Raw genomic sequence first — 27,125 nt, 5'->3', positions numbered from 1 at the left:
TATTTCGTGGCATACGTGCTGTTATCCTCCCCTCCCTCACCTCTGCAGACATAACTAATTGATTGTGGCGTGCTTTGCCACTGAGGCCTGTGATCATGCCCATGCAGCTCTATAGGCAGCCACTTCATCTGAGTGGGCCTGTTCAATGAACCCTATTTCCGTTTTCATTCTAGAATTGGATACAGTATTTCTTTTTTCACCCAGTGTGGGTACAAATCAGGAGGTATTATGTATCTTAAAATTATGAAAAATCCTGACACAAAAACCATTATTTTTCTAGCGGGAAGAACCAGCTGTGCAATTCAACTCAGGAACTCTGGCCCTGAACAGGAAGGCCAAAAACAACCCAGATCCTACAATTTATCCAGTGCTTGACTGGAATGACATCAAATTTCAAGATGTGATTGGGGAGGGTAATTTTGGCCAGGTCCTGAAAGCTCGCATCAAGAAGGATGGGTTACGGATGGACGCTGCCATAAAGAGAATGAAAGGTCAGTGCTTGGACTGCTCAAGTCAGCATTTCACTAGGGTGGGGGGACAGCTTGACTTCCTGTTGAATCTTTCCTCTAAGGTCTTACACTCTTTAAACAAAAAATTGGCGTGGTGTCAGATAGAGCTGTGATGTGCAACTGAAGGTGATGTTTCCTTTGAGGGTCAGGATGTAAACATGAAGGCATAAGCTATTTAGATACCACTGTCTTGATTCCTTGGGATGTGAGAACACAGATTCCCTGTCATACCCTGCTGACTTTGGGGGAGCATTATGTTTCTTAATCCAGTGGTTCTCAAAATTGAGCATACATCCGAATCACCTGGAAGGCTTGTTAAAAAACCAGATTCTTCAGCTCCACCCCACAGTTTCTGATACAGTAAGTCTGGCTCAGGGCCACAGAACTTGGATTTCTAATTAGTTCCCATGTGATGCTGATTCTGAGGCTTGGGAGACCACACTTGGCAAACCACTATCTTCATGGATTATCTGCATCAACATTCCTAGAAATATTGTTAAAAATGCATCTACTTGGGTTTCTCCCCCTCATGGTTTTACTGTATTCTAATTTCTGGGATGGCGCATGAAAAATCTGTGTTTTTAAGCTTGCTCAGTGGCTCTTCTGTACACTCAAGTTTGAAAACCCTTGATGTATGGTCACAGGAACTAGATCTTTTCCAGTTGTGTTCAAGACTGCTTGGGGGAAGAAGAAGAAAAAAAAAAAGACTGCTTGGGGCCTATCCATTTAATCAGATCTTCTGAGAAAGCAGAATGACCTGTTCCCTGGCAATACTAGCTGTCTTCTCTTCCGGGTGAAATGACAGTTTAGAAATGACTTGACTGCGAAGCCGCACTGTTGCTTTTACAGCACACAGGCTTGAAAAGTGACGTATTAGAGCCAGCAATGTAATTACTAGTTTCATTGGGCAGCTCCATAGTAAGGACTCTCTGAGCTTGCTGATGGGTTTTCCTTCTTTTTGACTGCAATATTAAGCCTAAGATGACAATTAACCCTAAATCTTTTCAAATCATCGTTGTTTTCCACATTGCTAGAAAACACTATGTCAGAAAATGAACAAAACAAAATAAACACAGTATTATTTATGCTTAGAGACAGTAATGTTTCTAAACACACACACACACACACACACACACACACACACACCCCTTGCTTAGCATCCAGAAATCCCTTTTTCATTTTGCCACTTTAGTTACAGGGAGCTTTAGGAAGCAGTAAAAGTAGTGAGAGGAGAGAGGGTGTAGAACTTTGTAGCATCAGTTTTTATTGGCATCTGACCTGAGCTGATTGTCTATCTCATGCCCATGTGAAGAGATAGAATAGCTTAACAGGGCACCAGGGCAGACACTTTTTGCAGGAAAAGTCATGCATGCAAAGAGGGCAGCTACTGACAGCCTTATTATTAAAGAGCTTTGTTTTTTAAATGCTTCCAAGGTATTGACCCTCAGGTCCCTGTGGTATAAACAGGGTCCTCGACTTGGAATTGCCTACTTGTCAGCCTTATGGGTACCCTTAGCCCATATGAAACATTCCCATAATTTCCAAGCGTGTTCAGGGATGCACATGGCTACCAGCTCCCTTCTCACCCTTTCCCCCAATGTTATTTCTTCAAAAAGCCATAATAGCATACTGTCACCGACTCAAGGCTGATCAGCCAGTTGTGCACCAGCCAAAGAGCTTTCTCTTCAGCCTGACTGGTGGTTCTCCCTCTGATCAAAGTGCTAGTGGACAGATGGAATGAAAGGAATAGAAATAAATGCAACTGTTTCCTGATTACCAAGCAACTTCTATGAAAATGCCTTTGAGATTTGAGTTTTTTCAGTAGGACTGGTTTATGAAAAAAATAAAGTTATCATAATAAAGCAAGGTGTGTACACTACTGGTGATGTTTCACTACAACTTTGTTTTTATCCCTGAGCATATTTGTCTCTGGACGGTAGAGTTAGCTGGGAGAGCCAGAGTCTAAGAATGGACGCAGCTCCATCTCGACCAAATCATTTCCCTGGGTATTTGAGAGCTTCAACAGGAAAACTTCAGAGCAGTGGTTCTCAAGCAGGGGTGATTTTGCCCCCGGGGGGACATGTGGTGATTTCTGGATACATTTTCAGTTGGGCTACTGGTATCTAGTGGGTCAGGTCAGAGGTGCAGCTAAACATCCTACTTTGTACAGGACAGCCCCCAACAATAAAGAAGCGTCTGCATTATAGTCATCTCCGATTTCTACACAGTTTTCCAGACCTAATGGTGGCTGAGTGTACCTGAAGGTTCTGGGAAGCAGAGGGGGGACAGTTGTTTCTGAAGAGGTGTAACAGAAAGGGATCACTACTCTTTACTTTCTTCCCAGAATATGCTTCCAAAGACGACCACAGGGACTTCGCTGGGGAACTGGAGGTGCTTTGTAAACTTGGACACCACCCAAACATCATCAATCTCTTAGGAGCGTGTGAACATCGTGGTAAGATGCTCTTTTCCTGTCTTTCCTGCCAGATTGTTTTTTTTTTTAAAAAAAAAACCAGGCACATTCCATATTGAAATTAGGAAAGACAGTCATGTAAGACTGTTATCTATTTTTTTTTAAGTTGCAGTTTCAGGCTGAATGTCTGGTCCCATTAATAGATCGTGCTGAGATTTAGTATCTTTTTGAAGGTAGATCCCAAGGCTGAATCTTTTGGCCTCTGATGTGGTTCAGCTATTACTGCCCCAAAAGATCCACGGCTCCTACATGCCTCTACCTTTGCTAATCCAGAGGTTTTCTCAGCTACTACTAAGTGGATTGAGGCAGCCCTCAGCACCAGGAAGAGTGAAGTAGATTTGTTCTTGTTAGTCGCCTACCTTTTCATTTTCCCTCCAAACCCAAGGAACTGATATTCTGAATGTTAAATCTGTGAATGCCATTAATCTACTGTAATGTGAAAGCACTGGTGATGCTTAGGTTAAAATAATAATAAGCTTATATCTAATAGCATCAATACTTTGTTTTTATCCAGAACAATGTCCTGTACAATAACACTGAAGTTTTACAACTATCCTATGTCACACATACTCTTAAGTCCAACTTATATGATTAATTCAAGTATTTATTGAGTATTTCCTATTGTAATGCGTGTAATTAGCTGTGAATGAGTAGGTAACAAGAAATCTTTCATGGCTTTACCTCTGCTTGCTACCTCGGTTTGTAGGTCTAAATCTATGCTTAATCTTAATTTCTCATGGAAAAATTTGCTCCAACAAAAAAGCTCCACACAGTAATTATTTACAAACTTGACAACCTCTTGTTGACTTTGCAGCACAAATACCAACAATGGAAAAGAGACTACTTCCTTTTCCTCAATTTATTAAACTAAAAATACTGGTACTTCAAACAATATGTCATTCTGTGATCCAATAAGGGTGTAATTCTGAAAGCCAGATCATGTCTCTTAGGTTAAATAATGAAGTCATGACATTTATTTTTGAGCTATTTCCTGAGAACAGTAATCAACATCGGACAGCAGTAAATGAAAGTTAAAAAAAAAAAGAAAAAGAAACCGACAACAGCAGAAGAATGTACATCTTTTAAAATTTTGCTCTCTCGTCACATTATTGGTTGGCTCTTAAAATTTATAATTCAGTAAAGAAGTGAGAAAGCACATTCATACCAGAATTGAAGTATATCTTTCTTTATCGTACAACAAGATTGAGTGCTAGATTTTTTTGTTGTTGAGAATTTCACTTTCTTAGAATATCTTTGAAGTTTACATTCATTCAACATTAAAAAAAAACCAAATAATTCACCTTTAAAAGACAGTAAAACCACTTTACTTTTCATGGGCTCCAAAGATCAATGTTTTTATCAAAGCAGCTTACATTTTATTAAAAAGGAAAAAGGAGAAAGCAATTTGGAATAAAAATAAGACACTGCACCATAGTTTCCTCTAGGAACTATTTTGTTTTATTTTTTTCCTAAAAGGTTGAGTTTTCTGGTTTCTGGTGGCAAAAATGCAATCCCTGACACTAGACTCTGCTGACTAGTGACCTACTGAGCAATATAGTGACTTGTTCCAGATTTTAGGGAGGAGCAGAAGGCACGAGAGAGAGAAAGTTACCTGGTGTGGGTCCTTCTGCTATGGATATTTAATCATTGTTTTTTGATTAAAAAAAAATAACCTTGGGCTTCCCTGGTGGTGCAGTGGTTGTGAGTCCGCCTGCCAATGCAGGGGACGCGGGTTCGCGTCCCGGTCCGGGAGGATCCCACATGCCGTGGAGCGGCTGGGCCCGTGGGCCATGGCCGCTGAGCCTGCGCGTCTGGAGCCTGTGCTCCGCAACGGGAGAGGCCACAACAGTGAGAGGCCCGCATACCGGAAAAAAAAAAAGAAAAAAAAAACCCTCAGGAAAAGCTAGATTCATACTGGAATAACATGCCTGGCTCATATTAGGTTCTTGATATTCAATATTGATTGAATAAAAAAATGAAAGGTGATGTGGACTAGCTGTCTTCAATCGTCTGGAAGCAAATGCTTTGATTTCATTCTACTAGTGTCACCGAGTAGGTGACAGGAAGCCCTCTATGTTTGGTAGAGGTGGGGAGGGGAACCCCGAGAGCAAGCACTTTAAGTATTGCAGGAATGATGTCACTTGCCTTCCTCCTGGCCCCAGCATTACCGAGGTTGGTACCACTAGATGTGTAGCTTTACGATAAAACACAGGTTTATAAGCGTTTCCCGAGAATCACAGCACATCTCAGAAATATCACAGCAGCTTAGGGTTACTGATAAAGTGGTGCTCTCTCCCTTCCCGCACAGGGTACCTGTACCTGGCCATCGAGTATGCCCCCCACGGCAACCTCCTTGACTTCCTGCGCAAGAGCCGCGTGCTGGAGACAGACCCCGCGTTCGCCATCGCTAACAGCACCGCCTCCACACTGTCCTCCCAGCAGCTCCTCCACTTTGCAGCAGATGTGGCCCGGGGAATGGACTACTTGAGCCAAAAACAGGTTCGTACTGAGGACCTTGCTTTGGACATCTTTCCTCTGAAATTCTCTCTGGAATCAGAGTTTAGATAAGTTTGTACATTTGTTTTTGGTCGCTCTCTCTTCCTTAATTCCTTCTTACAATCTTCTAACTTTCATATCTTTGCTAATATTCCATCTCTTTATATAGAAGTTCATGCCCAACACTGACGGTATGTTTATCTAGTGACTCTCATCATGTATATTTGGTGAGGTGCCTTCACCGATCTTAGCTTGGCCTGGCTCTAAATAATGCACAATAGCAGAGGCCATTCATGGCAACTGGAAGATTTCATGACCTGGTTTTTCTCCCAGGTTGCTCCTCCAGAGACATGTGGGTCATTCGGCAGAATCCACTCACTGAGCATTTAGGAGAGGAACTTTAAGGGAACTGGATTCTGGTGACTTTTGAAAACCCCTTTTCACACTGACCTCTCTGTTTCCCAAAGCTCTTGCCCCTAGGCAAGAAACGAAATGGAGTGAAAAAGCAAATGCGATGCTGAAAATACATGATTTTTTTTTTTTAATTTCAGTTTATTCACAGGGACCTGGCTGCCAGGAACATTTTAGTTGGTGAAAACTACGTAGCCAAAATAGCCGATTTTGGATTGTCCCGAGGTCAAGAAGTGTATGTGAAAAAGACGATGGTGAGTTCAGAACAGACGCTGATGAGATCCTTTCCGGGGCACCCCACCCTCTCCTGATGTCGTTTCTCTTAGAATACCATCTTTCTGTGACGACTGAGGCCTCTGACCATTTTCCCCATTGGATAATGCCCTGGCCCAGCAAACATCCTTTCTAATTTTTGATTCCTAAAATGACTGGAGGGTCCACATTTACCAATGAAGAAGGCCCTGTCACATGTGGCCAAGTAATTGAACGCGCAAGCCTAGTGCTGCAGGGACACAGGTCTAAATCCAGCCCAGACCCTGAGGTCTGGTCTCACTCAGAAACCTCTGGAGAGCTCCCACAGTCCCCTTTTGCACAGCAAACTTAGGAGGGGGAAAAAGACACTTAATATACCTTCTAAAACATCAAGGAAATCAATTAATGAGGTTCCTAAATCACAAGGATGCTCTAGAGAGAAACTCATAACTTCTAAATGCTCATATAAGATTTCCCTCTTTGCCAAAAGTTCTCTGCTCACTCTTCAAGCCCCAATCAAATCCACTTTCACCTAATGATACCTAGTCTCCTAAACATTCATATTTTATCTTCAAATACAAGCTCCCGGGAGAACCTCACCACAGTGTTAGAAGAGAGAAGCTGGACTCATTCTGCTACTTTTGTCCACCCTAGAATCATAAAGCCCGGGACATGCCACATTCCTGGACATTAGTGCTGTGCCGACAACATGCCACCACCCTCTGCTTTCCCTGAGCGGGCGGGCAATGCAGGGTGTTGGGCGTGACACAGCCTGTAGTCTTTGCACGTGTTGGGTAGGTCCAGTCCACTGGCCTGGCTCTCCTAGCATTACCTGGGCTCAGCTTTCTTGGGATGACTCCAGTTCTTATAACATATAGAGGGTCCTTTTACTTTTGTGGGTACCAAATTGCCTCCTAGCAAGGCTCAGGCTTCTGTGTTTATCCTCAAGCTCAGGTTTCCTTTCTCTTCAATATACTTATTTTAGTTACTGACAAGATAACACAGAAATAATACTCAAGAATGCTTTCTAGAGGAAATGGTCCACAGTTCACAAACTGGTGAAAACAGCACCGCTGTTTATTCTTTACTTATTGCCTTCCACAGGCATACATTCTTTTCCATAGTTACAATCACAGTGAACCTAACCACTTTGGAACCTTCCACTCCCTTTTTGGATGAGGTTTCGAAGTTAGTCTCCTTTGGTTCTTACAGACCACCATGCCCCTGGTCCTGTATACTTATTAACATCAGTACTTTTTGGAAGCCAGAGATGCCTCCCTGAGGGCTGGTTTCCAGGCAATATTTTTTTTTCCCCTAAACTCTTCAGATTTGCCCCACTCAAAACAGACGTTTCTCTGGGAAGGAGCTGGGCTGGTCTTAAAGAAGCAGGACCTACCACCACTCATCCATCTACTCTGGCTCTCCCCACTCCTCCTGGGAGCATCCTCCTTAGAATCCTCTTATCTCCATCACAGAATCCCTCTCCTTCCTTCACTCTGGCGTGGGTGGGGCGGGGATTTGCCCCAGATGAGGGGAAAGAGAGGTTAACACAGTTTAGCCCCGTAATCCACGCATCTTATTTGGTTGCTTTCCTTAGGCCCCCAAAGCTAAGGTTGGTTTGCTCGGCATTTCATCAAGGGTAGGGATTTCTGTATCTTGGGGAACTTAGGAGGAGTGCTTAGAGGGGCAGAGCACTGGTAGGGCTCAAGTCTATCTCCCAGTGGAAGGGCAAAGTGTGCAGTGGCAGCATGGGGTCTGGGGAGGAAAAGGACAGGGTGAGGGTAGGGGAAGAAAAGAGAAGGAATTGGAGAAGAGCAAGCTCCCTGCAAGAAGGGTGCAGTATAGCAAGACACCACCAGAGGGCAGAGGAGCCACTTTCTCGGGCCCTTTTTTTTTTTTTTTTTTTGCGGTACGCGGGCCTCTCACTGTTGTGGCCTCTCCCATTGCGGAGCACAGGCTCCGGACGCGCAGGCTCAGCGGCCATGGCTCACGGGCCCAGCCGCTCCGTGGCATGTGGGATCTTCCCGGACCGGGGCACGAACCCGTGTCCCCTGCATCGGCAGGCGGACTCTCAACCACTGCGCCACCAGGGAAGCCCTGGCCTATTATTTAAGTCAGAGATTTTCAATTCCTGTTGCACCTAGAGTCGTCCGGGGAAATTTAAAAAAATACAGATGCTGAGTCCTGCGGCTTAGGTATTCTGATTCAATTATTCTGGGGAGGGCATCCTGCATCAGTTTGTTTTTTTTTTTAATTCCCCCAGGTGATGCTAATACTGGAAGTGTTGCAAACTAACGTACTTAAGTGATTTGGGGTTTTACTCTCATTGATTAATATATCGATCCCGTCAGCATGGATTTATTTATTACTATAATGTTTCATGCTTGTGCTAGGTTTGGGGATAATATTCAGACACAGTATTCTCCTTCAAAGAGCTCAGAGACACATAATGAACAATCATAACAGTGGATGAGGCTAAGGAAAGTGCAGGTGCCATGGGAACTCAGAGGAAGCACACTGAAGCTTTACAGTAAATGTCAAATAGATATTGGAGATGTAAGAATGAGGTGGATGACCTGGAGGATGTGGTATATATAAAAATCGAGAGGCAAAGGAAAGCATGGAAATTTTGGCCACTAAGTAAATTCAGTATGGCTGGAGTGTGATGCAGAAAAGAGGGAGAGTTAAAATGCAAGGCTGGAACTTTCCAAGGGAGTGGAAAGTTCCAAAACGGTTAGGTTCACTGTGATTGTAACTATGGAAAAGAGTGTATGCTTGTGGAAGGCAATAAGTAAACACTAAAATGCAAGGTTGGAGTTAAAACGCAAGTGGGGATAAGGTCCTGAAGAGCTTTGGATGCCAGCTAAGGATCTGGGGACTCACCTAAGCATTGGGGATCTTGTGACAACAGGGACATTAAAGAACATTAAGGAAAGGAACCACATGGTTGTACTTGCCATTTAGAGTGATTGTGGTGTGGAGAACAGGTCACTAGGGGGTGACACTAGAGGCTGGGAGGTCCGTGGAGAGGTGGCTTCATCAGGCAGCAGCTGGTGGTGGCCGGCACCAAGGCGATAGCAGTAGGGACAGACACATGTGGGCAGATCCAAAAGCAGTCAAATAAAAAAAAAAGGAAGAAGTGTGCATGGAAATCAGTCATTGGGAAGTCCGGGGTCTGAGGTCAGCTGGTTGGGAGGAAATGAAAGCAAAGACCAAACAGGAAACGGAGACAACTCTTTCCATTCCATAGCTGTGAAGGGGAAGGGAGAAAAACAGGTGACAGGTGGGGTGGGGTGGACATAGAGAGAAGGGAGGCGTGGATGTTGAGGAGGACACTGAAGATGTAGATGTGAGAGAGGATCCTTTTTTAAAAAAAGACTACATTTTTTAGAGCGGTTTTAGGTTCACAACAAAATGGAGAGAAAGGTACAGCGATTTCCCGTATACTCGCTACCCCACACATGCATACCCTCCCCCATCATCAACATCCTCTGGTACCTTTGTTACAGCCAATGGACCTGCACTGCCATGCCATAATCACCTGAAGTTTATAGTTTACGTCAAAGCTCGCTCCCGGTGTTGTACATTCTATGGGTTTGGAGAAACTTATAAGGACATACGTCTTTAATTATGGCATCTTACACGTTTTCACTGCCCTAAAAATCCTGTTTTCTGCCTATTCACACCCCAAACCCGACCCCACCCCTAGCAACCATGGATCTTTTTTGAGAAAGGATACTTTTATATGTAAACCTTAAAGTACAGGACAACCATTTGGGATTTACGGTCAGAAAGAGCTTCAAAATAGTGCCAGTAAATAAAGAACTGGGAGAGAATTTCACATTCAGGAATAATCCTTGGGATCCAGGTCAGGGCTGGTCTCATGGAAGGGGAGTCTGGGAGAATGCCTGCTCTGGTTTTGAGGGGGGCTGAGAAAGATCCCCTAAATACTCCTGATTTTGCCCCACCCACTGGCTAATGTAAGCTGAAATGCCACTGTTAGAGCTTGGACAGATCTCTGGGAGGGAGGGATCCATCTCTCAGTAGGGTCCATGTATTCCTGGGGTGGGTCGAGAGGAAAGGAACCCAAATTCATAGCAAATTTGAGGAAACTAGGAATAAAACTCAGAAGTCAAACTTCACGTTCTCCAGTCCACATCTCATTTTCCCCAGCCTGGACTCAATAAGCCAAGAAATGGGGCAAACCTGGAGGGAGTTGGGGCCAGGCACCCAAAGGGTGGGCAAGTGTCTCTCACCCTGTCTCCAAACCCAATGCACGTGGCACTGGCTAGAAGTCATCACCTCCTCTGTGAGTCACAGGCACACTCTTCCCTTTGGCCTGAAATGCTCTTTCCTCCCCCATCCACCTGATGGTGCCTACACATCTTACAGAACCGAACTCATGTGTGCCCTCCTCTGGAAACTCCTGCACAATCCCCTCCAGGCAGACGCGGTCTCCTGGCGTCACTTTAGCCTTTCCTGCACTACAGCTTACTTCTCAGTTCCTAGGCCCGTCTCTCCTTTCAGACCTCTGAGTGCCTCTGACAGCCACAAAGGGAATAACTGAGTGACTAGCAAAAGGACACACATGGGCTTCCCTTGTGGCGCAGTGGTTGAGAGTCCGCCTGCCGATGCAGGGGACACGGGTTTGTGCCCCGGTCCGGGAGGATCCCACATGCCGCGGAGCTGCTGTGCCCGTGAGCCATGGCCGCTGAGCCTGTGCGTCCGGAGCCTGTGCTCCGCAACGGGAGAGGCCACAACAGTGAGAGACCCGTGTACCACACACACACAAAAAAAAGGATGCACGGGCTTCCCTGGTGGCGCAGTGGTTGAGAGTCCGCCTGCCGATGCAGGGGACAGGGGTTCATGCCCCGGTCCGGGAAGATCCCACATGCCGTGGAGTGGCTGGGCCCGTGAGCCATGGTCACTGAGCCTGCACGTCCAGAGCCTGTGCTCCGCAATGGGAGAGGCCACAACAGTGAGAGGCCCGCGTACAGCAAAAAAAAAAAAAAAAAAAAAAAAAAAAAAAAGGATGCACACATCGTTATTTTTCTTTATATTGAAACTGTGGTATTGGCCCCTTGAGGTAAGTGGGACACACACGATTTTGCAGGTCTTTGAATTTAAAAGCACACTTGTGGGTGGGACATGGGCAAAACAGTTCCTGAGTCTGCCACGCCTTCTGTCTGGGGACCTCCCCGTGGACTTGGGTGAGCCCCAGCTTCAGGCCAGCAGCGAGCCTTGGGAAGGGGCCCTGTCCAGCCTAAGCTGCATCTCACCTCGTTCTCTCCAGGGACGGCTCCCCGTGCGCTGGATGGCGATCGAGTCACTAAATTACAGCGTGTATACAACCAACAGTGACGTGTAAGTAATGCCTCTCACTGCTGAGGGATTTTTTTTTTTTTTTTTTGTCCCAGAAAAATAACCATTCGACAGAGGTTTTAAAGAGAAGCAGGAATATCGTATCCATCTGGGGAATAAAGCTAATCACTAATCCCAGGAAATCCCAGACTAAATGAAACCACAGAGGGGACAGTTTTCCCTGGTGGCAGGCTTTGGGTTTCTTTCTGCATGTCGAGGAGTGACCTCAAGTGGTGAATTCCTCACCTCCAGAGGAGCAAGGGGCATCCCAGCCTTCCCATGGCTCCACTCCCCAGACTGGCCTCAACACAAGGACCTAGATCGGAGGTGGCGGCCCACAGTAGCTGCTGGGGGTCAGAGGTGGCAGGGATGGAAAGCAGACAGACACAGTGGGCACCATCTCTGCTTGCAGCCTGCGTGACAAGTGTCAGGCTGGCGGGGGATGGAAGGGTTGGGATTGAGGCCTGAGCCCTCTTGCTCAGGTTCCCTCTTTTCAGGAGGAAGAACTGAGTGTTACTGTGTCCTCAGTGTGTGCCTTTATATGTTCTCTCACATCATCTCTGCATAACTTTAAGAAATTGGTGTCCCCACTTTTGGAAGAATACACTAAGAGGCCTCAGGAGTTCTAGTCACTTGTCTCAGGTCACACGAGTATCAGGTGGCAGCGATGGGATCCAACACAGGTCTGTCTGGCTTAGAATCTCCTGCTTTCCACCTTGCGTTCTCTACCTAAAGCGAGTGGGAGCTCTGGCAGAGCTAACACTGTTTCCCTGTTATAATCCTTCCATTGGCCGAAGAGGAGATAAATGCATGCTGTGTGCAAGGCCCTAGCCTAGGAAACGGACGTGTAACTTTTCCTTTTCTGACCTAGGCTTAGTCGCCCTGGCTTTCTGGGCAGCAAGTTGACTGGGCAACGTGCGTGCTGATTATTGGTTTCTCTTTTGTCCCTCTGCAGATGGTCCTATGGCGTGTTACTATGGGAGATTGTTAGCTTAGGTGAGTATCCATGTCTACCTACCAGGTGAGGCTCTAGGCAAAGGGAGTGGGCCCCTCCCGGACTCCTTTACCATATACTTTCATGGATGACGTGTACTCGGTGCCAACAGAGGCCACTTGGGAAAAGAACCTTACGGGTTTCCATGTTTGAGTGTGTTTATCCCCGTGGTTCTCTTTATGAAAGCCCTGTGTCTAATGTCATATTTAATACTAATAACCTGATGGTCAAGAACTTCATTCTGAGTTGTCTCTGCTTGTGCACAGATGTCACAGAGCTGTCATAAGTTTACTTCTATAACTTGAAGACAGTATATTATGAAAAGACATTTTCTAAGGCCATTTAATACCATGTGAAAATGTGCATGCCAAAAACCAGAAGAAATTCCCATAATCCATTTTATAAATATTACACATGAAAAAAACTGGGAGGACTACACAGGATTTAAAAAATGTAGTTTTTTTTCTGCATTAGTTTTTGTATTTTCCACAATAAACATGTATTGCTTTTCTAATTAACATTGATAGATAAAATAGGAATTGCATAACATAAATACAGACTTCCAATTAGGAAAAAGATCCATGTCATTGGTACAGTAGACGTGCTGTGTGTAGACAGGCTTGGGGAAGAGGAATAGCACGGGAAGGAAGGAGACTGTGGTGGATCCTCTGCACTAAGGAGACGCCGCACGGGAGCACGGTCTGTAGCCGAAGTCCAGCTGTGACGTGCGGTAGGCTTGCTCTGGAGGAAGATCACACCGGGCGCTCAGCATTGCTTGACACACCCCGTCTTTCTCCCAGCCCCTTGGCTGTATAGCCTCAGGGCAGGAGATGCTGCCTTCTGCATCCGAGGGGGCTTAGGGCGCACCGTTTCCTGTCTTCCAGGTGGCACCCCTTACTGTGGGATGACGTGTGCAGAACTCTACGAGAAGCTGCCCCAGGGCTACAGATTGGAGAAGCCCCTAAACTGTGATGATGAGGTGTAAGTCAGGCCTCACCCGGGGCCATTTTATCCTAACTTTCCCCCTGTACCTTTCTTGGACTGACTCTAATGAAGGAGCTATCTGATACATACACATATGTTTATCTATATGTACACACACGCGCACACACACGCACACCCCAGATAGTCAGAAACAAGGGGGTTCTTGAAATTAAGACTGTGATGCAATGGGCAGGGAATAACAGCTTTCTAGGCATAGAAATCCAGGAGGAATTTAAGGTGATGATTCTTGGTTGAATCTTAAGGTTGAAATGAGAAAGGGCAACAAAGTCAGAAAAGATCTGAAATAAATTCATGAAATTATCCACGAATAAATGTATGAAACCTTGAGGCTAACTTTGGGGACAGAGATTTCAGAGCTGTTATATTAAGGAAGACAGATTTTTCTTCATAAAATCTTACTTCTATGAGGATTATTTTCCAGGAATAAGTATTCTTCTCAGGGGAATAATGATTATCTTTAGTGATGTTGCCATTCCCAGAATTAAGCAATGTAGTTGCTGCCTAACTGGCATGATTTGAAGAGTGCAAGGGTCTAGGCTGAGCAAGTAATTTATCATCCAAACCAAGCCACTTCTAAGAGTGAAACAGGGTGTTTTTATTGTTATGGTACAAGAGATATAAAACTAGACCATCCTGGGAAAACCTGGATACACTTGAACCATCACCGGACAAAGTCCCTAAAATTCCACCTTTTGAGATTCATTCCATAAGGAGGGATATTTTCAGCCCTTATGAAACTTCGGTTAAAGTACAAACTGTTCTATTGATAGAATCTCTAACACCCCAGGCTGATGGCTGAGAGCGCTCTGTGCACTACAGTTCCCCTGAGTCACTTGGTCAGCATGTGAAATCTTGAGCCCCATTGCCAGACATGATTCTGTACATCTAGGGTGGGTCCCAGGAATCTGCATTTTAACAGTACAAGTAGTTCTGGCCACATTTGAGAAAGTGCTGACTTAGACCAGCACTCCCTAAACTATGTGGAAAGTGTGAGACGTAAATGACACAAGAGTTCTGTGATCAGTTATGTCTGGGAAGCTTCTAGGTTAAACCTGGCTAAAAAGGTTGTTTGTTTTTAATGGAATGACTTCTCACGATTTTCCTGGGTCGATCCCTAAGAGGAAGATGCGATGGGTGGCATTTTGCAAATTTATTTGAGCACGGGGCCATTTAAAAAAAATAAAACACTGACATTTTGAGAGGTGTGGTATTCCACGGGACATGCTGCCCTAGACATGTAACTCAGTTCTTTCCAGATACTCAGAATAGCTGAGACCAAGATCCTGTGGTAATGGTACCTAAAGCAGGCACTAGATCTACTGGGAGAAGAAAGGGGACTTGGATGGGGAGATGGGAGGCCTAACAGAACCTTCCTAGGTGCCGTACTTTTGTCTTTTACTGGCTAAGCATGATGACCATGCGTTCGGTGGCTACATTCTCTTTTTTGCAATACCCTACACCAGGCTGTGCCCAGGCCTGAAGCACAGCTGTAGACTTAACCCTTTCACTGTTTTCAAAGGTATGATCTCATGAGACAATGCTGGCGGGAGAAGCCTTATGAAAGGCCCTCATTTGCCCAGATCCTGGTGTCCTTAAACAGGATGTTAGAAGAACGAAAGGTGAGTATGGAGATCAAAGCAGGGGTTCTTTAAGTAGAATTCCTCATGTGTCCATTGTGGTTAATAAAAAGTTGATACAAGTCAACAGGTTCCCCTGAGCATGACCCTAGGTGCTATAGGGACATAAAAGGTGTGGACCCAACTTTGAGGAAGTTACAATTTTGGAGGAAATAAGATTCCTATATAAGGTACAGTCACACACAGTAGAACAACATATAGAACTAGCTTATTCGAGCTCGAAGGAATCTTAAATCTCATGAGTCATACAGCCTGACCCTTTAATTTTATAGAGGAAGAAACAGACTTAGAAGGGTGAAAAGTGACTTGCCCAAGGACAAACAGCAGGTAGACAACAGAGAGTGGTCTACAGGTTACTATGGGGAGGGTCAGGAATTCTATCATAATTTCTAGAAAGTAGTTGACTATACAGATCTGAGGTTCGAAAGACAAATCTAGGTTAGGGAAGTAGATGTTGAACGTCATCAAAACCCAGTTGGTAATTAAACCAAAGATGTGGGTGAGGTCACACAGCAGGAGATGAGAAGCAGACAGAGAAAGGGGCCTTAGAGGATGTGGGGCATGTCAGGAGGGACGAAGCCGGAGACTGAAACAAGTGAGAGGAAGCAATCTTACTTGCAGAAGTCAAGGGATGCTTTTCGGGAAGAAAGTTGTTAAACACAACAGAGGGAATGAGGATAGAAAACTACCCCCCAAGTATCTGCATTTGAGTTGAAACAAGCTAAGGAAACGGGATATTACTGTAACTGCCCCTGGCGGAGGCAGGACTGAGCCAGTTTGTCTCTGAACCACTCTTGTTCTTCTAGACCTATGTGAATACCACGCTTTATGAGAAGTTTACCTACGCGGGAATCGACTGTTCTGCCGAAGAAGCAGCCTAGGACAGACCGTCTTCAGCTGTATATTCTGTTTCCGCTTCACCGGCATGAGAGACCCTTGAGACTTTGATGCCAAGCAAGCAAGCCTCTGTCAAGAGAGGTGACATGGAATATGGACGTGTATATAGATTGCTGTCTGTCTGGGACATTCACCGTAAGACCCCTGTGTGTGAATCTATAGTACCCTCTTTTAGGACTGTATATACTGTTTTGAGTAAGAATGTGCTGGAATCAGAATGCCTGTTTGTGGTTTCATATGCAATAATATATTTTTCTAAAAACATGGACTTTACAGGAAGGTGTGAGAGTACAATTACTGTAGTGCATAACTCATTGTCCCAGATATTTTTGATATTTACCTATATATTGGATGTTATGTTTTGCTGTGTAGAAGAAAATATTGTAAACCTGACCCTGATAGCACAGGTGAGAAAAGCAGGGGAAATGTATGAGTTCTTACAGGACATGGATTTAAGTCTGTACCTAAGCGATATAAAAGAGCTTCTTCTATCTCTAAATTTTCCCCCTCACCTGTAGAAGCCACCCCAATTTCATTCCATAATTTGACAACTTTGTCAGGTGTTTCCAGAGCCCACAAGTCAGTCCAGAATGCTAACACTGAAAAACAGATTTAAATCTCGTTCCTTAGAAGCCTAAGAACTTTGAGAGAAGTATAAGTTTGATAAATTAATAGGATTTAGTTTTAGTTTCTTTGATAACATTGATGTGTTTATTAAGAAATTAAAATAGGAAGCTTGGAGTTAGTTATATTTGGGAGACATGTGACATCATACCAGATTAACATCCCTACCTGTATTGCACATTGTAAAAAGTTTTAGTTTTGATCATTTGTGAGTTTACCGTTTATACTGTAGGCACATGCTACACTGAGATCATATAGTAAGTGAATAAATGTCTTGCCTACCCATTTTGTCCAGGAATGTGTCTCATAGGTATTGCCAAACGTCTGTATTATACTTTTGAGAAAAACACCTTAAACACCTTAAATTATCATCCTCTCCCTTGTTGGTAATCTGCAGAGAGCAGTTGGTGGGTATATGCCACCAGACATATCTCAAGCTCACAAGACTAGAAACGTCTTCCAGAAGTATCCTACTGTCTAATCTGTTTTCTTGCACCTCTGGTAGTATTCCAATGTGAACTGAGGGCTTAGAACTAGAATCCCTTTTAATTGTGCTGCAATGTTAATAGTTCACCATACGGCATAATGTTCCATATTCCTGCCATCTGCTCAACTTTTATGCATCAGAAACAATGACCAGGAAACTGTATTTGTCCCAAACGCTCTTCATCCACAACAGCATATGCAGTGGAGACACAAAAAAAGCAAGACTGCTCTCGCAGCATTTATTTCATCAACTAAGTAGGGGATCAAATGAAGAGCCATTGAAAGTAGATCCAAATATATATATATACACTATTTATATATATATATATATATATATACATACACTATTTATATATACATATATATGTATCTATATACATATATATGTATACATATATACATATATATATAAATAGTTCCTTTTTGCTTTTTACCCAAATGTTGAGATACTCCTGACAGCTCTTGGTTTGCATGTACATGGAACTGAACAAGAACAAGGATCTGAAAAATGTAGATAATGTCTTCAAATTTTGCGTGTGGCTTTGGAATACACAATAACAGCTGCTTTTTCTATAACAGCCTGACCTTCTTGATTACATATATTTAAAATACTTTAAATTTACATCATTACAAATTTACTTCACGTCAGGTGTAAGAGATGACTAAGGAAGTACTTACGGTATCAAGAAAAAGGAACTGGACTTCCCTGGTGGCACAGTGGATAAGAACATGCCTGCCAATGCAGGCGACACAGGTTCGAGCCCTGGTCTGGGAAGATCCCACATGCTGTGGAGCAACTAAGCCCATGCGTGACAACTACTGAAGCCTGCGTGCCTAGAGCCCGTGCTCTGCAACAAGAGAAGCCACCGCAATGAGAAGCCCGCACACCGCAAACAACGAAGAGTAGCCCCCGCTCGCTGCAACTAAAGAAAACCCACACACAGCAACAAAGACCCAATGCAGCCAAAAGTAGATAATTAATTAAAAAGAAAAAAGAGAAAGGAATTCAGTGATACTTAAGATTTACTTGTAAATTCAAAGTACCAGAGCAGCAAACCTGAGGTGTTCTTACCAAGGGCGCATCATCACCATCAACTTGAATTTACTCCTGGCACAGAGACCATACGATTGACAGCTCTGGGTCTCATCCCTACCCTTGGCAGAGAAACCTTTGTAGCTTTGTAGCATGTTAGCGGCATTAATATTAAAGATTCATACTTACTCAGAGGTCAGTAGTCAAACTGAATAAAGTCATGTCATTTCCATGGGCCAGTTTCCACATTATCATAAAGCAATTAAGAAGGAAAGAACCAACGCCTTAAAAGAAATTAGACAATTCCAGTACTGGGTATATCGATTAGATTTCAGTGTGTTTAGAGTAGCCATAGGACACTGCCTTAAAAAAAAAAAAAAAGTCAGTGAGTTGTTGATATCAAAATCAAGTAAGAATACACTAGTTAGATTAAAAACACATTACACAATAGCCAAATGACCAGAACTTTTATGTTAATAGTACACTGAAAAGTTTACATTTACTTCCATAGATTTTGTGAGGAAAATCTCCACTTCTATTTCTATATAGATGATCTAAAGAAGACTTACAATTTTGTTAGGTAAAGATGTTTCTATCTCCAAGCAGTATAATGGTTCTAAGTATTCAGAGAGAAAAAGGAATTTAAGTAACCTGAGAAACGACCTTTGTGAAAGTCCTGGACCCATTACTTCAACTTCAAACCATCTTCCGCTGTTATTTGTACATTGCCTATGAAGATGAGTCAAATTCCAAAAAACCTAATTCCTTCCCCCGCTCTTCCCCGGTCACAACTTTAGAAATCACTGTGGAAATTTAACCTTTAAAATGTAATAAGTAGACCTCAACAGTGCTTTTCCTTCTCCTCTTCTCTTTGAAAGTGTGGAGAAACCTCATGTTATTATAGACCAAACTCTACTGCCAGCAGTGGAGGCCAAGTAGTCACGGAAGCAATGCAGAGGTTTAAGATATCCTTGGGCAAAGTGGTTACTTCTTTCCTTTCAGGTCGTCTTTTACCTTCCAGACTTCCATGCAGGTGGTTGCATTTTCACTTGAATTGTGACCTCCAAACAGTATAGAATATAAAATAGCACATTAGACGTAGACAACTCTGTGATGTTACCCACGGATGGTCTCAAAACGAAGTCTTTGAGTTTGAAACAAAATTACCACTGGCCACTTATCAATATTTCATTATTTCATACCTAGAACAACCCCTACTGGTTGCTTTAGAAATGTTTTACATAAATCCAGATGAACAAGCATCTCCCTTTTTCTATGTAACCTGTCCTCAGTCATGTGGTCACTACATTGCTATGACTGGATAGCACATCAGTACCTTCTCCATGAACCTCGTTTCCAGGGAGATACACCAACAAAGTGACAGGTACCACTGAACGACAGAGATCTGACAAGAAGCCAGAAATAAGGGATGCGAGAAAAAGTACACCTCTCTAGACAAAGAGTGACCTTAGATACAAAATGACATGGTTTTAAAAAGTAGATGGGACTTCCCTGGTGGCACAGTGGTTGAGAGTCCGCCTGCCGATGCAGGGGTCACGGGTTCATGCCCCGGTCCAGGAAGATCCCACATGCCGCGGAGCAGCTGGGCCTGTGAGCCATGGCCGCTGGGCCTGCGCGTCCAGAGCCTGTGCTCCGCAACGGGAGAGGCCACAACAGTGAGAGGCCCGCGTACTGCAAAAAAAAAAAAAAAGTAGATGAAATCTACCCAAAATATCAAGCCTACAGTTCTGGTGAAAATAATAAATGACGTCCGAGATTAAATGACAAAAATCATATGGACCACACTTCTAAAATGGTATATTATTGTTTATTTGTGTTATTCTGAGAGAACTGTGGTATAACTTTTCGAAGATTTTGTTTTACATAGGGTATTTTTTGTTGTTAGGTGAAATATTTTTGTGTCCATGGTTCCAGATTGTTTTCAGTAGAATACATTACAAATTTTATAAGAGCATTTTCTGGGAATTTGAGATATGAATATTTTTAACAAAGCAGATAATGTAAATTAAAGATTCTCTGCAAGATGGTATTGGTTAGTGTCTAATAGACAGAGAATGAAAGAGTAAAGACCATAAAGTAAAATCTGTATTTTGTACAATAAATGACATGATCAGCTGAGCACCTGTAGAAACATACAGCATTATAACATAATTTTAACATACTCAAAATTAACTTCCTTCTCCCTCTTGTGCAAAAGTGGGGCCTATATGGGTATACATGAAATGTACAGAGTAACTAACCTCTATTCCAAGCCAGACACGTATCTCGTGCATATCACAATGCCACTAACAGGATAGTTGGTGGCTGTACTTGTTGTATTTGATTAACTTGTTTAATGTTGGGTATTTTTCATCAGAAAAACCAGAAAGGAAAAAAGTTCTGAGAGCAAAACCTCTGTACCAATCCACTACAGAGCAAGTGCACGCATGAATCTATTGAATTTGAGCTATACTTCTTACGCGACGCACACTATTTACCCTGGGTGAGATAACTTGGACCCAATCAATTTTAGAATCTCTTTAGGCTTAACGAAAATCACATATGAAAGGAGGTACAGAGAAAAATTTAGAATGGAATTAGACCTCTACACCAACAAAAGTTTTTTTTTTGTGGTACGCAGGCCTCTCACTGTTGTGGCCTCTCCTGTTGCGGAGCACAGGCTCCGGACGCGCAGACTCAGTGGCCATGGCTCACGGGCCCAGCCGTTTCGTGCCATGTGGGACTTTCCCGGACTGGGGCACGAACCCGTGTCCCCTGCATTGGCAGGCGGACTCTCAACCACTGCGCCACCAGGGAAGCCCCAACAAAAGTTTTATGCATGAATTCCAAGGTCAGGCAACTTGCTGAACCATGATGTGGTCACCAGTCTCAGTTTAATTGCTGTTTTGATGCCTGTGGAACATCTAGGACCATACCAGGCAGTGAGCATGGAACACTTTTTACTTAAGCAGAAGCTTTAGGATTCTCTACCCAAGAAGAGAACCCACAGGGCAGCATTTCAAACAGTAGACCTTTACCATGAACCTCCTGATTTACTCAAGTCAGACTTAGGATCCCGATTTTTATCATGAACAAGCAGGCTCTTACCATCATCCTGAATGATTCTCCGCAGGTAGTCGGCCACTAGACTTTTAAGGGATCTTTTGTGAAGCAAGCCTAGCCGATGAGGAAACATAACTGTCGTGTCCACAACTGAAGTATGAATTAACTGTGAAATGAAAGAGGGAAACTCTTTAGACGTTCTTCCCAAGGAATAAGGAAACTGCTGATGGCAGCAACAGTAACTGTAGCAGTAGTAACTATGCTACAAAAGCAAGTGACATGAGCAGTTACAACAGGCCAGTCACTAGGCACTTAACTTGGATTATTTCACTACAACCTGCAGAGTAACCTAGCAAGGTAGGTATGTTATTGTCCCTTTTTACAGCCAAGGAAACTGAGGCTTCGAGAGGTTAAGAAAGTTGCCTAAGCTGAGTCAGCAGGGTAGAAGGAAATCCAATTTCAGCAGCCTGACTTCCAAGTCCACGTTCCTACCAAGAGAGCACCACCAGGGGGCAGCATGAGCTCAGAGCGGTTCCAATAATTACTGGCGGGGTGAGGGGCGGTAAAGGGTGAGCCAGGCTCCTCCCACATTGTGACTAAGCGGAGGTGCGGGCACACCTCACTCTAGTGCAAGTCCCATTTCAGTGGTTTGTCTGTCCCTGGGGAGGGAGCATGGACAAGGATTAGTCCCATCTAGGTCCAAATCCCCTCTGCTTACACATGGAAGAAGGTGAATAAATTTTTCCTGATATTTAATAAAGTAGGAAATAGCGATACAATAAGAGAGGGGTCAGATAACTGAGAGCCTAGCCTGTCAGGTACCAGTTTGGATTCCTTGTTAGAAGAGCTGTACTTTGAAAAAGCGTTGAAGAAGATTAGCCTCAGGAGAGGAGTAATTTAAAGACTGATGAAGAGAGGGGTTGGGGCTTCCCTGGTGGTGCACTGGTTGGGAGTCTGCCTGCCAGTGCAGGGGACACGGGTTCAAGCCCTGGTCCGGGAAGATCCCACATGCCACCGAGCAACTGGGCCTGTGCGCCACAACTACTGAGCCTGTGCTCTGGAGCCCGCAAGCCACAACTACTGAGCCCACATGCCACAACTACTGAAGCCTGCGCACCTAGAGCCCATGCTCCGCAACAAGAGAAGCCACCGCAATGAGAAGGCCACGCATTGCAACGAAGAGTAGCCCCCACTCTCAGCAACTAGAGAAAGCCCGTGCGCAGCAACGAAGACCCAGTGCAGCCAAAAATTAAATAAATGAATAAAAAATAAACTTATTAAAAAAAAGAAGAAGAAGAAAGGGGTTGGAAGATTAATGTTTAGCACCTACTACACCCCATCCATAAACGCTTTAAATTCTCACTTTTAATGTGCCGGCCACCTCCTGGACACTGGTTCCTGGCTGCAGAATACTGAGCACATAAGAGAAGGTGGGGGGGGGGGGCGGAAATAGAGAAAAATAGAGAAATCTACGAGTAATCTGGGTGAAAGAAACAGACTGATTACAACGAATAAAAAACAGTGGTTTCAAATTTTCTGGTCTGGGAGACAAGTGAAATAGAACGGTTCCTGGAAAATGAGAGACAGGAAAGTCATGGTGAGAAACTGAGTCTGAGACAAGCTGTCGCTGAGGTGACAGAAGGCCATCCCTGTGAAGAGCTTTCTTACAGGAAGCTTACGTCCCCAACTCTCTTTGCTCACACTTGGGTGGGGTCTGGTGGAAGCACATTCCAGTCTCATCTGTCGCATGCAGAGACAACAGTGCTGTGTGAAACAACTATCTATACTATGGTACCAGCTTTGCAGGGAAAGAGGTGGATACTCAGGAAAATTAAATGGCCTTACTTACATTCTCACACTAAAGAAGAACTAGCCCTTCTCGGCATGAAGGTAAGTCCTAGGGGTGGCTGAAACAAATAGTCAAGGTCCCCGAAGTTCTAGAGTTGCACTGTGCAATGTGGTAGCCACCAGCCACACGTAACTATGGAAATTAAGTAAACAAAATGAAAAAATCGTTTTCTCGGTCACATTAGACACATTTTAAGTGCTCACTGGCCACATGTGGCTAGTGTCTACCATATTGGTTAGTGAACACGTACGACGGAGAGTTCTGTTGCAGAGCACTGTTCTAGATCGGGGGTGGCCACCAAACTGTCTCTTCCGAGTTATAAATAGTTTAGGCTTGCAGGCCGCACCACTTCTGTTATAACTACTCAACAATGCCACTGTAGTATGAAAGCAGCGATAGAAAATACATCCACGAGTGGGTGTGGTGGCTCTGTTCCAATAGAAATATTTGCAGAAACAGGTGGCTAACATGGACCATAGTGTGCTGACAGCTGTTCTAGAACATGGAGCAAAGAACAGACCATTGTAACCTGGAGTATTAAGGGGGAGATTTTCAAGTCTATCATGCCAAGAAAAATGAACATGCCATTTGATTTTGAGCCTACCTTACAGGTAGGCTTTATAAGTCTGCCTGACTTAATATGAAAAAGTATCTTCCAGGACGTGACTATAATAACCTATTAGATAAACGTAGTTTTACCCGCTTGAATATTAAAGACAATGATCTAAGACCATGTCAAAAGAACGATTTTGGTTTCATCACAATTGATAATGGACTTTCGTTCTGATCTTGTTTAGCCAAATGACTTGGGCATCTTATACTGCTTCTGGTTTGTAAGAGTTGGACAAAGTCATCAGCATAGTGATTCTTATCTTGTTTTGTCTAAAAGGACAAATCAAGCATCAGTGATAACACAATGATAATGACTACCACATTAACACATACAGTTTTATAAGAATATGAGCCTCTAACTCTTTACCTTAAGTGCATAGAGACTACATTCAAAGCTATGTCCAATTAGTACAGTGTCAGCGCTGAACAGGTTCAACAAGGTGGCTTGCACATCACGGATTGAGGTTTTCGTGTCCTTCAAGTCATCTTCAACCACACCAGAAAACCTATCCCAAGAAGGCACACAGTGCATGTAAGAGTACAACTAAGTAGATTTCATCACTTATAGTTAGAACACATTACTGACTCAACGTGACAAACATTTGATGAACAGAACAAAGATCTTATTGTATGTCTGCCAACTATCCCTTTACTAGGTTATACTGATATAACCTAGTAAAATTTATAATTTGGATCAATCATGTAAGGCAGGGGGAGACATTATTACAAGTTCATAAAGTTCCTTTGTGAACTCTCATCTCTGTATAATCTGAGTTTTGTCAGTTACAGTTAAGTAGTCTATCTCCCATTAAGGCAAAGCTAAAGATGAAATGTGAGAAGCATGGAAAAGCAGATGGAGCCATAAGCAGAGTCTAGACAACCTGAGTTTGAGCTATGCTATGACTCTGCCATTTACTTATTATATTTGATTTTCAACAAGTTGCTTAGCCTTCTGGTTTCAGTCTTCTCATCTGTAAAGTAGGGTCAATTACCAATCTTAATGGCTTATAAGGACCCAGTGAAAATACATGCAAACAGTGAAAATACATGCAGAAAACTGACTATCCTAGTGGTTTTCATGAAGCACATACTAAAAGTAAGTGTTCAGAAATGTGGCTACTGCTGTGCTTTACTGCAAATTAAGAGAAAAGAGATAAAAACGCTGCAAACGTATTTTCAATGTAAGCTGTATGTTCATAGTACTGTCTTCTGTAAGAAACAAAAGATACCTGGCTCCATCATCTGGCTTAGTTAAGGAATGTGATGCATAATCAAATATTTGAATTAAGAGGACATTATCATGGATGGAGTACTTGGGTTCATTTTAAAAGAATGCAATGCATTGAATCCTTTTGACTTCTTTTTGTGTGTGTGCGGTACGCGGGCCTCTCACTGTCGTAGCCTCTCCCATTGCAGAGCACAGGCTCCGGACGCGCAGGCTCAGCGGCCATGGCTCACGGGCACAGCCGCTCCGCGGCATGTGGGATCTTCCCGGACCGGGGCACGAACCCGTGTCCCTGCATCGGCAGGCGGACTCTCAACCACTGTGCCACCAGGGAAGCCCCCTTTTGACTTTTTCTTTTAAGATTCAAGTTTTTAATTTTAAAGCAAGACCTTCAGTTCTCATTTTGCTGCTATGAGTATCAGTAATTAGCAAAGCATTTCCTGACTTGTTCCAAAAAGGAGTTAGAAAAGATTCCGCTAAACCCATGGAAGAACGAGAACCAATAAGAGTACAGTAACTTTAAATATAGTACAATTTTGTTTGTCAGTTATAGCTCAATAAAGAAAAAAAAAAAGTAAAATATACAATAGATGGGGCTATTAGGATATGGCCAAAATGAGTAGGAAAAAAAATCAAATGAGGTCAGGAGAGAGATTAGTAACAAAATGCATTTTCTGATAACAGCAACTTTTACTGAGTTTTTATGTATACAACCATTTTTATGAACCATGAGGAAATTTAGGTTAAAAAATACTTGTTAGCAGAATTCTTTATAATTATTCTCAAAATTTATCACAACAACTTTTAATTCACTAGACCACCTTGCCTTACTGTGCTCCAAAATTATGGACGTACACATATATAATATATATTATGTATACTATATATACTATAATACTATAAACTATGTACTATAGTATATAATGCATATAATATACACATGTATGTGTATCAAGTCATATTTGTTCATATATACATATACAAATGTATGTATATATGTGTGCATGTATACACACACACACACACACGTCATATTAAGTACCATTGGAGAATTTGTTAAAGAAAATTGAATAAATACAATCACACCAGTAATTAACACTTCTAAATTTTCATTGTACAATAAGATCAATGTCTTCTATTTTATATTTAAATAGATATATTTAAATAAATATATAAATATGTCATGTCATATGGCTTATGTGCCTTTAGGAAATCCAATTCAATTAATCAATGATATTGTTGGGTATTTTATATGAGGTTTTTATAAATAAAAGGCACATCTATATCATACTATCTCAAGTTAGCATTGAATTTGGATCAGAAACATGTCCTACTTTAATAATAATAATAAAATAGAATTTGCACTGAACCAGTGTTCTGTATGCTATATCAAAGCTATGTATACTCAGAGACATGTCTACAGGATTATAGAAATTTTCATCTAATGGGAATAGTATGGTATTTTCAGAAGAAACTGATTAATGATTGAATGAATAAATGAATGAATAAATAACTTGTTCAATATTTTTGTCTGTCTCTCTAGCCTCCTACCTACCATTCCAACATGTAAACACCATGAGTGCTGAGGCCGTATCTCTCATTTCGGGTTCTTACCCAGGGCCTAATACAGTGTCTGCATAATTTTAGCAAGGTACTCAACAGAACATGAATAGTTTTGAATAAACAAATTAATTAAAAGCAAACAGTGTTAACTCATGCTCTAAAGTTGAATCAAATAAAAGTACCTAGGCTAAAACTCAAAGTACATGTTGAATGTTCTATAATTTCAAAAACAAACCCCTGTGTATAATGCATACCTAGTGTTATAGTCAATGACTTCTTCATCTGGTTTCACAGATGTATCATAGCCCACCTGGAGGCTGGGATCAACCACTGTCACTTGAGTAAGTTCCAAACCTTTGGCTGTATAGCACTATAAAGACGGAAATATTAAATTTAAACATCATATTGGGCAAACATATTTTAACATCTTAGATATCTTAAAGGAATATTTCTAACTGGAATATACAATCTAACCCTATCATTCAGTTTTGCTAACAAAAGCCAGTGTCTGGATCTGACGGTCATATAAAAGATGTTCCAAGCTTTAATTTTTTCCTTAATGTTGGTAATATTTCTGCTAATAAAAATAATTTCATTTTCTTGGCATAGGCTTTACAATTATTTTCATTAGAGAT

General features: G+C 42.8%; 2 protein-coding genes across 2 annotated transcripts in view; one reads left to right on the top strand and one right to left on the bottom strand.

Annotated features, from left to right (window-relative positions):
• Positions 1-27,032, top strand: part of TEK (TEK receptor tyrosine kinase) — a 113,538-nt gene extending 86,506 nt beyond the window's left edge. The window contains exons 15-23 of the mRNA XM_022551600.2: positions 281-491; positions 2,854-2,964; positions 5,291-5,481; positions 6,030-6,143; positions 11,435-11,505; positions 12,458-12,498; positions 13,381-13,477; positions 15,021-15,120; positions 15,945-27,032. Of these exons, the coding sequence (XP_022407308.1) occupies positions 281-491; positions 2,854-2,964; positions 5,291-5,481; positions 6,030-6,143; positions 11,435-11,505; positions 12,458-12,498; positions 13,381-13,477; positions 15,021-15,120; positions 15,945-16,019 (1,011 nt within the window). The 3' untranslated portion in view covers positions 16,020-27,032. The remainder of the gene's footprint in view (positions 1-280; positions 492-2,853; positions 2,965-5,290; positions 5,482-6,029; positions 6,144-11,434; positions 11,506-12,457; positions 12,499-13,380; positions 13,478-15,020; positions 15,121-15,944) is intronic.
• Positions 11,458-27,125, bottom strand: part of EQTN (equatorin) — a 67,194-nt gene continuing 51,526 nt past the window's right edge. Inside the window, 4 exon segments of the mRNA XM_089912627.1 lie at positions 11,458-19,870; positions 21,287-21,407; positions 24,070-24,208; positions 26,745-26,860. Coding sequence (XP_089768753.1) covers positions 19,647-19,870; positions 21,287-21,407; positions 24,070-24,208; positions 26,745-26,860 — 600 coding nt within the window. The 3' untranslated portion in view covers positions 11,458-19,646.

Source organism: Delphinapterus leucas, chromosome 6 (genome assembly GCF_059928025.1).
Source record: "Delphinapterus leucas isolate spDelLeu-1000000601 "Yukka" chromosome 6, BTC_Dleu_Yukka2, whole genome shotgun sequence".
Taxonomy (NCBI): domain Eukaryota; kingdom Metazoa; phylum Chordata; class Mammalia; order Artiodactyla; family Monodontidae; genus Delphinapterus; species Delphinapterus leucas.
This window is presented reverse-complemented; position numbering and strand designations above follow the sequence as displayed.